The sequence below is a fragment of the Antedon bifida genome, chromosome 8 (assembly GCF_963402885.1).
Source record: "Antedon bifida chromosome 8, ecAntBifi1.1, whole genome shotgun sequence".
Classification (NCBI taxonomy): Eukaryota; Metazoa; Echinodermata; class Crinoidea; order Comatulida; family Antedonidae; genus Antedon; species Antedon bifida.
Genome location: NC_136233.1, coordinates 4,641,268 through 4,654,416, shown reverse-complemented (window position 1 = coordinate 4,654,416; position 13,149 = coordinate 4,641,268). Strand labels below are relative to the sequence as shown.

General features: G+C 33.0%; 1 protein-coding gene across 3 annotated transcripts in view; it reads right to left on the bottom strand.

The window, feature by feature from the left end:
• LOC144850840 (WD repeat-containing protein 89-like) overlaps positions 1-13,149 on the bottom strand; it is a 66,965-nt gene that overhangs the window by 23,043 nt on the left and 30,773 nt on the right. For 2 of the 3 annotated variants that reach the window (XM_078708313.1, XM_078708314.1), the window contains exons 6-8: positions 4,259-4,361; positions 1,463-1,526; positions 1,171-1,215 (exon numbers count right to left, since the gene is read on the bottom strand). In XM_078708313.1, the coding sequence (XP_078564439.1) occupies positions 1,171-1,215; positions 1,463-1,526; positions 4,259-4,361 (212 nt within the window). The remainder of the gene's footprint in view (positions 1-1,170; positions 1,216-1,462; positions 1,527-4,258; positions 4,362-13,149) is intronic. The other variant, XM_078708315.1, reaches the window with a different exon arrangement.

The following is a 13,149-nucleotide window of genomic DNA, read 5'->3' as shown; positions in this document are numbered from 1 at the left end:
ATAATGGGCTTTTACTCAAATAGTGTTTTTATTTGTCTTTATGCAAACGAGGACATTTGTGATTGGAGCTAACATGGGACTTTTCCCCCGCAGGTACAATGACTGATGAGAATACCTAGTTTTGTTTCACAGTCACAAGTAAAGGATGTTCTATATTTTTGTATAACTTGGTTTTATCGAAATTGGTTCAAATTTGGTGAAGTGGCATGAAGAATAGTGTGCAGATTTGATTAATAATTTGAAGCATACCCCTCAACCCAGTTAATATTGTAATGCACTTTTTTTAGGCTAATCTAAAAAAAATTAATACATAAAAAAAAGATTGTATAACCTTAAACCTTTCATTGAAAATATATGTGATATATATCATAAATGATCAAGTACGCACCACACTGCACAGTTATCAAGAAGTTCTTTGCCAGGATTTTTAAAGAGTTCTTTTATCTTCAGAGGGAAAAGTGCGAGCAAAGAAAGCACTATGGATTCCTACTGAAGCGAGCCGCTTTCACTGCTGGTCTCTGGTTTATTTTATGTATTTAGGCACATGTATCCAAGGATTACCAATGGTAAATTAATCACTGTCCTACATATCAGATAGATTGTAATCCCACTGACACAAGCGCTATTTTGTTCACCAGTTCACTGGAGTAAGCCCCTACTCGTATCTATTGATGCATACTGGTAAACTGTGTCCACTAGACCTACGGTTCTTGTTCCACCACCAAAAATAGGAGCGAGTTGGCCTTGAAATAATGTTGGTATTGTTGGCTCTGTAAGTATAGTAAACGACGTCCCTGCCTTAACCGCTTAGCCATTTGACACGTTTGAAAAGGGTACTTAGGAATCTTATTGAATCTTACAACCTCCCTGGCTATGAGGTTAGGTATAGGTTTATAGTTTCAAGTTAGATATGTAAATAAACTTATTTCTGTAGGTAACTGTATTTTCAATTATGTTAGAAGTGGAACTCCAGTCGAGTGGGCAATGCACTAAATCTTGAAAAGTGTTGTGGTACTTGTTTGATCATTTATGGTAAATTGTTGCAATTTGAATAGAATACTGTACTGCTACTATAAGTATGTGCAAAAAATTGTAAATAAAGACATGCCAAGGCTTTTATATATTGGTAAATGAATACATCTGCAAAATGGCAATACACCTATTGGTTACCTTTGGAATACAGAGCAGAGATTTGAAGAGAGTTCCACAAGCAAACTGAACGAAGCAGAAAAGAAGTCTTGTAAGTAGTAGTGCGAGCTACAGATGCAAATTAACTAGATTAAACCAGTAAAAACTGGTTTGTAGCAATTGAAAACAATAACAAAGACCATGTTTAAGCTGTAGTGGTATATAGATGTTGCTGATCTGACCAAATGATAAACTAGTCGAAACCAGTCTAAACTAGCATAACACAAAACAATGAAGACTAAATCTAGATAGGACCATTAGTGCTATAGCTTACCTGAGTGATGTCATCCGAATGCGATTCTTTGTATGCTCCTAAGATATTTGTTGAACGACAATCCCTGCAAAAACAAACGTACCAAAACAATTAGAAAAAACAACATGAAAAGAAATATTCAACAATTAAAACAAAAACAGGACAAAAAATGGTGTTTTTCATTGAAGGACAAAGATAACTAAATGTGAATTAGCAGAAAACTGATAAACATAATTCCAGGACTCTGGTTATATCTATCAAGAAATATGAATAAAATTCCTATCAAATACATTGTATAACATAACATAGTTTTGATAAAAGGTAGCATTCATATTACAACTTTCCCTTTGACTACTAATTCCTAAAGGGTTATCAACAAATAGTGCTCATTCATCAGACCAGTAACTCCCTACTCTTCCGAAAGTCTCGCTGGGTCCTTTAGTGCACGCAAGACAAGTGTGTACAATGAACCTCAAAATATTTGTACTACCACTAGAACTATGGTCGAGGAGAGTCTTGAGACTATGCTGATTTTGAGGGCATCCCTCTTTAACAGCTTAGGTGTCGACTTGACTAATTTTACTGTACTAGGTTATAAAGAATAATTACATGTATTTACTATAAATAACTACAGACAGCTATATTGTATTCACATGGGGAAGAGAAAACAGGAAAATAATCTTTAAAACTATACTACACACAAGATTTATAGCTATGTAAAGCAAGTCCAGGTGAACATTCCAGTTGAGACCAGATTTCAATTGGTCGAACTGGTTTTCAATTGGTCCAACTGATTTCCAATTGGTTTAACTGGTTCTTCCAGCTGGTCAACTGGTTTTCTCAACTGGTCACCTGGTTTTTCAACTGGTTTTCAATTGGTCCAACTGGTTTTCTCAACTGTTTAGCTTTAGTACAATTATTTTTATCTGTACAATAATGTGACATAAATGTGGTCCCTAATTTTAGGGACTGGTAATAGACCCACTGTGGACTGCTAATACTTGGTCATACCTGTTAGACGTAATAATGGCCATCTGAATACAAAATATTATAACGCTTTCACCATAGGATATTTTCACACTCCTCAAGCCTGACATATTGACTATGGTGATCTTTTATGGTGCACCCAATTCAATGCAGATATTGAGAAACTCCAAAACCAAGCAATGTGCATAATTTTGGTATCACCTCCAGATTTTTGCAGATTATCGACTCGCACCTGGCTTGAAATCGATCTCAATCCGGACAGGGATCCAAGATTAACCTTGGGTTGATTGACATTCTTCTTTGCAATCTGGCCATCAACGCTGATTCTGATTGCGGTGGGTCAAGCCAGGATTGAGTCTGTAGTGTGAATGCAGCCATAGTACATCACATTAAGGTTGGTAGAAGTTATAACTCTTTTGTAACAACATGTTGACAATTCTTAAGTAGGAAATCTGATGTTATGCTTTCAAAATATACAAAAGCTCAGATATCTCTTCTTCTTCTAATTAGGTAAATCCACATTATTTTTTTTCAATACCGTAAACTGAAAGAATGACATTTCAGTGATATTAATAATCTATGTTGATCTAAATCTAAACAGTAAGAAAGTCATTAGATACAATTTGCCCAAAAGTGGCTCAAATTTCTGGTTTCAATTAAAATGTTATAATACCTGGAAGTCTTTTTTTTTGCAAGACAATGGTTAGTAGATTAGATTAATCTTTGCAGCATTTGAAACATCCAAGCATAAACAAAAAAAACAACATAAAACCGATTTGGCTATGTGTAGCTATATACCAGAAATTTAGACTTTTCTTAATTGATGTTCAATCTATTTTTTCAACTGTCACATATACAGCACTCAATTCTAATTTACACATGGTATGCCTAATTTATGCCCCTGACCTAGAGAGTAAAATTTTATATTGTTGTCATACTATTTAAAAACATTTGAAAAAAGTATTTATTTCCAGACTACTGTATACAAAAAGATTAGTGGAAACCACCTACAGTACTAAACTATGACATGACTTGGATTGAAAACCATTTTCAAGCTTGACAAAATTCTGTAATTTCCTTTCCAGAATGAAAGAGTTCATTACCGACGTTTACCAAATGTCAACTTATGTCAATCATCCTAAACCATGTATCTAAAAGATACCTGAAGTTATCATTTTACTATGGTTTATTATCTATATATAATTGACTAGTTTCCCAACAAGTAGTAGGACTCAAACAATCATTGACATCAAATGAACTGCTGACAAGTTACACCAATGATCTTACTTATTGCTACAAAACAAATCCCACAATCCATCCTGTGCCATTGAGCGGTCAGAAGAACTTGTGGCTTTGTCAAGAAAATAAACATGTTGCAGCCAATGGCGTCTTCAAATAGAGCCACTGACAGCTGTTGTCATGCAAGTTATCAATGATTGTAAGAAGGACAAATCCCATGTTTCTAATAAACCACTTTTTTTCAATAAACAAATTACACTTAGATCATCAACTTAAAAACATTAAGTTCATACAATGTTGACACTAAAAACATGTAAGATGCAGCGTTGTCACAAGTTGGTATTGACCTATACAGAGATTTCGCAACTTTACTAATACGATAATGAAAACAGATACTATTTTTAGCTTTTATATTTGTTTTGACAAATATGACGAGTCATATTTGTAAGTACAAAGCGAATACCATTTAAAATCTATTTTATTATAAACTTTTGCATTATATCAAGAATGTATACAATTACAATAAACATAGATAATTTATAAAAAATAGTTATAATTATCAAGCTCTATATTAATGTTGTTTTAACTTACCAGAACATTAGGTATGCATCTTCTCCAACTTTTTCTGTTCCTGCACAGATGACAGAGTCGGTACAATTTACATCAAAACTGGTAAAAACATTCCCTTCATAACCTGAAAAGTACAAAAAAAGAGTTATATTTATTGAAATTTGTTTTCAAGTTGCTATAATTAATTTTTGTCAATAATAGATAAATTTCATCACATCAACAAGTTATTCTGCCCATGTGCACACGTTTCTGAGTATGCACAGTAGGATTTTCGGACTTGACGTGCATTGTAGACATGGCAACAAAAGTATTTAAATACTTGCATGATCTAGAAAACCATGGAAGCAGGCTTTTCCGTTTCCGTAATCTGGATTTCAATATTTTAGTTTCTAGTATAGTATGATTTAAGAGACAAGGATATTTAACAACAAATATTGACTATGAGTCATCTGTATTTACTTCTATTCCATCTATAGCAAAGATGCGAATGGAAAAAATAAGTGCTGAGATTGTTTGGACAAAATGTCGGATTCATTGAAAGTGACAAATTTACTAAAATGTATCCAGTGTTAATGTTTTAACCTAGGAGCTGTAGAAACTAATACTATAATTTTAATGCATTATTAAGAAATTCAGAGTTGTATAAACCACTCACAACCAAGTATACGTTTTTCAATATTGCATTTTAAATAATTACAGTTGAATAAGACAAAATTGAATCAATTAAAGTAGAAAAATAAGAGCAACTGTAAGACCATAACATGACATAATTTGAACGTTATTTCTTCAGTATCTGATAAACAACAAATTAATGACAACATGTAGGAGGTAGAAGATTGAGTAGGAAGCAAAAGTTACCTTCATGTCTGAAATGAGACAGATACTACAAGTACGAGTCATATAAAACATTAACTCTGTACTAAATGTTTGCTGAAATCGGTTAATAGAATGTTTGTCTATCTATCTATCTATCCCAAACCTTCAGGCCTTGCCTGCTGATGCCCATATGCAAAACATGTAAATCAGATTTAACGAGGAAAGTATTGGAAACATGCCCAATTTATACATACTATTTAGATTTGTATAATTTATAACTACTACACCTCATTTATTTGAATAAATGTCCTGGGACGTTACTCTTTGGTAGGGTTTTAGAAGCCGAATACAAAATACAATACAACAATTAAAATATTAAGAAGCGATAAAATATAGTAACAAATGTATCAAAATGCTTGGTAAATTGTAGATCATGGAAGTCAATGAATTCTACCATAAATATAGATATATATCCATTTCAACAAGGAGCCTATTCTAAAAAGTGGTCCATTCCAACAAGCGACCCACTCTAACGAGTGGTCCATTGTAACAAGCAGTCTATTCTAACAAACAGTCTGTTCTACAAGCGGCCCATTCTAAAAAGTAAACCATTGTAACTAACTGGCCTATCTAGTGCTCATCTCTTTAACAAAATAAAATACAATACAAGTTTAAAAAAGAATAGTTTTTCTATCTGCCAAATGCATTTCACATTGGTTATTCCAATAGATTCAAATAGAAATAAACTGTAAATTTGGTAGATCAATATTGTTGTTCGTGTCAGCTTAACCGCTCAATTTAACCACTGCGATTTTTCTTTTTCTCTACATTTTCGTGGAAATAGCTGTTTTGTTTCATTGGTTTGTTTAAAAAACCTGCTGGTTTATAGGACAATAACCATGTCTTTTTTTGTATACTTCTTCTCATCAATCTGTGCTATTTATCATAGTTTGCAGTGTACTTCACTGACGCCCATCATCACCAATTACTCATGGTGAATATTCCAAGAATTATAACTCTTTAGATTCTTAAATCGTAGGGCCTGTTTTTGCTGCCAAGAAATAATCCACTAATAACAGTTAATTGATTAAAACTTGTTTTATATTACAAGTGGCACATTCCTACGAGCAGCCTATTATAGTTATTTGCCAGCAAAAACAGGACCAATAGAACATAATTGATTAAAAACATGCATTCCAATAACTGATTATCCCTTTTTCTTGAACACACACACACACACTATGACAATTGCCACACCCCTATACCCAATAAAAAAAATAAAAACAGAGCTAGACTAATATATTCAATTTTGACAGAAAAGTTTAAAATATAGTATTATGGGCAAGTAAAGTATGAAAAATCAAATTTACATAAAGCCGTAAAATAAATGAGATATTTCATGAATGTTCAAAGTATGGCAATTGCTTTAAGGCTGATTGCTAGATCAGTTGAATCCATTTCAATTTATCTACAGTTTGTTGCAAAATTCATCAAGCCAAAAGAAAATCCCTCATTTATTAGAATTTGGAGAACTCGCAAATCTAACAATAAATTACAAACAAATGTTATTATAGAACTTATACATGTTGAAACTTTGTGTTCTAAGAAAAATATGTATTTGCTGTATAAACATTTAAGGTGTTATAAATGGCTTTCATTGCACTACAGAAATGTTCAGAAAGTCTGAGGTCTTGAAGTACAGTTCAAGCCCTGGAAAGATGTTGTATTCAGTTACTTCAAGCTTAACAATGTATTCCGAAGAAGTTTCAGGAGTGCTTTCCGCATTGAGATATGTACTAGAAAACTAGTGTAAAGCTCTGTCTAAACTATTAAACTAGTTTGACAAAAAAAGTGTCCAAATGTGTCCAAATATGGTAGTGATATGCTCAAATATGGTAGTAATATGACATCATCATGTCCATGGACACATTACGTTTTTTTGTCACATAAAGTTTGATATTGTAGACAGAGCTTTATGTAGATGGAATTACATCAAAGCTCACATATTTATCATTTCAAATTAATAATTACATAACTTTATATCATACGTCTGCAAATACTATTAGAGCAGAAACACCCAATTTACTAAAATTATTAAATACTTAACTTCATCATGTTAATAAAGTAACATTGAATAAAAAAAAAAGTACAGAAAAATTTTTTTAAATGTTTTTTTTAATATGCCATTTTAATGTCACATAATAGTTATTCACTTTGACTGACCAAATATTGGATCGAAAGAAACAAAGTATACAGCCTGTAGATTACTAGCTATGTTGTGCTTAACAATTCGGATATAAATACATAGACCCTTAAGCAATTCTTACGAGTTGTCAATTTAACAGACACTTTTAAAAATCTCAACGTCCTAGTTCTGTAGTTTGAATAAGAAACTGAATCTGTAGCCTAATGAATAGGTCTATATATTTTTAAACAATGTACATATTTTGTAATTTAATGCAATAAGTAATTCATGTTTTGGTGTCATGTTAAACGAATGAAAGTATAATGAAGATTTATATTCAAAATGCTTTTTAGCTTAAAATAAAAAGCTATTTTATGCATAATACCGAATAATGAAGCTGTTAAAACACAAGTTTATAATACTTTAGTTACAGTCTTCTAATAATAAGCACTAAGTATGACCTTTAGATTACAATTTCTTAAAACTTATTTTGATCGTTTGCACACAACCTTAATCCAGTACATAGAACTGAACTTTAAGTTTTGCAATGAAAATGTTAATTTCGCACGCTGAAGTATAGTCAGATAACATAGTCCTATCATACAACTTTAAAGATGTATTGTCCCCCTGAAAAAATATTTAAACATTTTTTGTTGAATATGCCATTTTACTGTCCCATAATAGTTATTTACTTTGACAAAAATTAAATTGAAAAAAAATGTATTTACCTTAAAACTGTAATTTAAAGCAAAACATAGTCAAATTGGCTGTCAGCCAATGGGTTTTTGGTTGAATTTAACTACTTTATTTTGTCTTTTTTGTTTTTTTCTACGGAAATGATTAACTTTATTAAAAGTACAAAATAACCCATTCAAAGTCTGATATAATCTTTATTTTTTATGTTGTGGGAGACAATACATGAGTACATCTTTAAACAAAATCAAATTTTTCTACAAATAATGACGAAAATTCAGCTTGTCTAAGAAAACAGATAAAAACATCAAAAAAGTTAGATGGAGATGGTGACAAATAAAAAAAAAGGTATGAGAATGTTGAGATACAGATGATTGAAATTCAAAAACACAGGTTAATAATAACAAGCTAATGGTAGACTAGGGAAATCAGTATCACCTCTAGCCTACGTAAAGGATGCAAGTCGTTGGTATTGTCTTTTATAATTTACAGATTGCAGACAACATGATAAAACTGTATGTGCTACAACTATGATGGAAGTATAAAAAAATGTGTCAAATTTACGTCATAAAGGGACAGAAACGATAGTTGGTATTAAACAAAATTAATTAAAGGGGACATGAACCACTGCAAAAACAAGGACATTAATTATAAGCACTACAATTTTTTAAATAATAAAAATTTATTGTGATGTGTTGATATGAAATAGGGGACGCTGCTCTACAACTAGCAAAGCTACTCCTAGCAATTCCATTTCTTTTTCCTCTTTTTCTTGTTTATACATTTTTCCTCTTTTTCTTGTTTATACATTTTTCCTCTTTTTCTTGTTTATACATTTTTCCTCTTTTTCTTGTTTATACATTTTTCCTCTTTTTCTTGTTTATACATTTTTCCTCTTTTTCTTGTTTATACATTTTTAAATGTATTTTGAACTGTATTTTGAATTTTATTAATTTTATGTAGTTCTTCTGGAGCTCCAGACATTTTATGTTATGGTGACTCTGTTGCTTATGGGGTCCCAGGACATGATGTCAAGTAAATAAATGAAATGAAATTCCACTAACATCCAGTCATTGCTAGATGAAGATTTGTTGAAATGTTGCACACATATGTATCTAATTACTGGTGTTAACGTCAAGAATTGTATACAGATGATCAAGGACAATTACTTATAGAAACAGAGCCATGGGGTTTAATTCCTCTAACAACATTTGTGTACCTGGTCATGACAATGCCATTTCCCCCAATAAGGGATATGGATCTTCCTCGTTTCTACATCCTTGACTGTTGCTGTCTAACTAAGCACCTTCAGAGGGTTTTATTGTAGAAGACGATACCAAAAAAAGAAGGACCAATGACCATATACGGTTCTCAAAGGTACTGTATTGTCAGAGATTTTCATATAAAATTTACCTATACAATGTAGAACTGGAAGAACTAAACAGAGCAACTGAATGGAGGAAATGACTGGAGCAACTGAATGGCGGAACTGAACAGAGCAACTGAATGGATGAACTAAACAGAGCAACTGAACTGATGAAATGAACAGAGCAACTAAACTGATGAACTGAACAGAGCAACTGAATGGAGGAACTGAGCAACTGAATGGAGGAACTGAACAGAGGAACTGAATGGAGCAACTGAACGGAGGAACTGACTCGAGGAACTGAACAGAGCAACTGAATGGAGCAATTGAATGGAGCAATTGAATGGAGCAATTGAACGGAGGAACTTACTGGAGCAACTGAACGGAGGAACTGAATGGAGCAATGACTGGAGCAACTGAATGGAGGAAATGACTGGAGCAACTGAATGGCGGAACTGAACAGAGCAACTGAATGGATGAACTAAACAGAGCAACTGAACTGATGAAATGAACAGAGCAACTAAACTGATGAACTGAACAGAGCAACTGAATGGAGGAACTGAGCAACTGAATGGAGGAACTGAACAGAGGAACTGAATGGAGCAACTGAACGGAGGAACTGACTCGAGGAACTGAACAGAGCAACTGAATGGAGCAATTGAATGGAGCAATTGAATGGAGCAATTGAACGGAGGAACTTACTGGAGCAACTGAACGGAGGAACTGAATGGAGCAATGACTGGAGCAACTGAATGGAGGAACTGAATGAGCAACTGAATGGAGGAACTGACTAGAGCAACTGAACGGAGGAACTGAATGGAACAACTGAATGGAGCAACTGAATGGAACAACTGAATGGAGCAATTGTACAGAGCAACTGACTGGAGGAACTAAATGGAACAACTGAACAGAGCAACTGAACGGATGAACTGAACAGAGCAATATTTCAAGCATCAGAGACATTGAAAGGGAACATCTAATGAGATTTATACAGTATATATACACCTGTCTTGATGTGACTGGTAGATAGTTACAAATCACTTCAATAATAACAAATCTATACATAGCATGTGCTGCTGCAAGTGTGGCTCATTAATTATCTATAAACACCTAAACGATACATGCTTAGGATACTAATTATTCAATTATGAATAGGCTCTACATCACTCATTCATCAACAAATAACGATCATTTTTGCCTTTGGTCTGCTTCTGCAAACTGACCAGAGACATAAAGTATATAGTTCAACTTGGATGATGCAATGAAACCAATGTAAGAAAATGCCCTTCCAACAGTTTTCTCATCCCTGCAAAAATACATACATATTGCACGTTCACAGTCATAAAAGGTGTTTCTTTAGAAGAATGAAAAGTTGTAATTAGACAGACTAACTTCTAGAGGGCCAACTATAGAGTCATATACAGTATGTGAATCAGTTGGCGTGCGTCTCGGTTTATGTTTTATTGTCTTGTTTGTATCCAAATTGTTTCTTTTATGCGTCTTTTATACGTGTCTGTTTCGCTTTCAATGAGTCACATGATCCTGCAACAGAATTGGCCCACTAGAGGTCAGTCTGCCTAACACTAACAGCTTGTCGTTCTTCTAAAAAAAGTTTCTGTTTAGGTGTTACGAAAATGTCAAAGCATCTAATTTCAGATTTTATGAGGTTTGATAAAAAAGAAATTTTTCTATATTCAGACACTGCAAAAAGAGCAATATAAACATTTGATTCTCTCGCCACACCCCTAAAAAGTAAAAGGTTATAGAGTAAACAAAATATAATAATCAGTATCTGACATGGTCCATCTAGTACAATCTTTTAGAATAAAAAAATATAGTACGAAATACACATGCTTTGGAATGATAATGAAAAAAAAATGTGACATAATCCCTACAGGGATTATATTGACAATTCTACAGACACAAAAACACACTGATGAAATGTTTGGTGAGATGTCACTACTTTGTATGTCGCACAGAAGACCTGAATCAAATGACTTTTGCAAGAAAACAAAATCAATGAAAAGTGACATTGACTGATCATGTGACATGAAAACGATGCCTGCCAGACATAATCATTGTAGGCATCATTGATCCAGCAGCAGAATGGCCAAACCATCAACAACATTAAGTGCAAAATCAATGTATCAGATTTCAATTTTTTTTACTACGCCTTATTCCATTTCACATGCTATTTATGGAATCAAATCAATATTACGGACCTCAGTGTCTACCCAGCTGGCGTCCCTGGAGATTACAGGGTGAGAAATCAAATAAGATTAGAGGAGATTTCTATAGACCAAAGATGCAACCACTCACTCATAACTAGATCAATCAACATCAATCAATATTCTTTTTGTTGTAATTGTAAATTTGTGGATCATAACCAAAATTAAAACCTGTTTACGTAATTCTCATTCGTATTTATTTACTCAATAAATTGGTATATACTTCCAAATGCTTTCCTTGAGGTGTAAACAAACCATGCCCCCACTTCATATTTTTTACAGAATATATTATTTCCATTTGTAAAAATTGAAATAGATGGCGTACATCATTATTACTGCCAAGTTATTAGTTAAACTATTTGTTAAACTACATGCTTTTCAATCACCAAGCAAGAGCAACAGATGAAGCCATGTCATCGAAAGCTTAACTCCCATCACCCCGTGCTAGCTCTGACCACATGTTCTTAACTCTGTGAGGCACGTATCAACATATTATAATTTATACCATAATTTACCAAACCAGCTTTCTTCAAGCTTAAACAAATCATAAACATAGAGTATAAAACAAAAACATTTAAATTTATAAATATGGTGACAGGGGAAGTTCAAAATATTCAGATCAGTAAACTCATTTCTCAAATGTTCAAAAGTAAGTATAAACCACAAATTCTGACCCAAATTGCAAAATATAAAACAATATCAACATAATTATTACAAATAAGCAGTTCTAAACTAAATTTGATGACAGACTGTTATGTATAATTGCGTCAATGTATTTTTTATAAATGCTTGCGGAACTGAGCATTTACTTAGCGTTGGATATATTAACACCGCCGCCAAATCCCAAAGTTATGCAGTTAATGCATGGCATACTGTAAATAGTTCATCGTTCACGTCAACGTTCTATCTAATACAAAAAAAAGGTGAAAATTGTAGCCATACTAACAGGAAAATTTTAGGTCTAACACTATGTTTTATAAAATAATACAAATCGCTCATCTTGTAATTGGAAATCGTCTTTCCCGTCTATAGTGCTTGCATACACTCACACTTTTAGGGAAAAAAAGTTCCTCTGTAACACTCATGGCTGCTGTAGTGTATAGGCTTGCTTTGACAAATCCGTTGGAAACTCACAAATATTGCAAATTATTTTGTTGGGCGGATAAAAGAACAACACAAGATATAGCACAAAGGTAAAGAATCATAAGACATCTGCTTGTCCTTCAGATTGAACAGTAAGCTGTTGGTCCAATGTGCTTTAAACGAGTGTCTATGTTAGGTGGTGATTCGTGTACTGTGTCTGACTGTGGGCATGTATTATTATTGACATTATAATAATTATTGTAGTACAGTGGTAGAAAAAGATGTATGCCCTGAATGAATGCGAACAGTTGGTGATGGATATTTTTGGATATCAACCAAAAAGATTTTTAAAAATCCGAAAAAATAAATGAAATAAACCAATCAATTCCCATTTGTTTTGGATGTACTGAAATCCAAATATTTATTTAGTTAAAATATGAATTATTGTCATATTTTTCTCCTCCCACCCTCTCTTCTCTTTGTATTAAACCCCTGTTGTATTATAAGAAGTAAAGTAAAAAAGAAAACATGAAAGATCAAC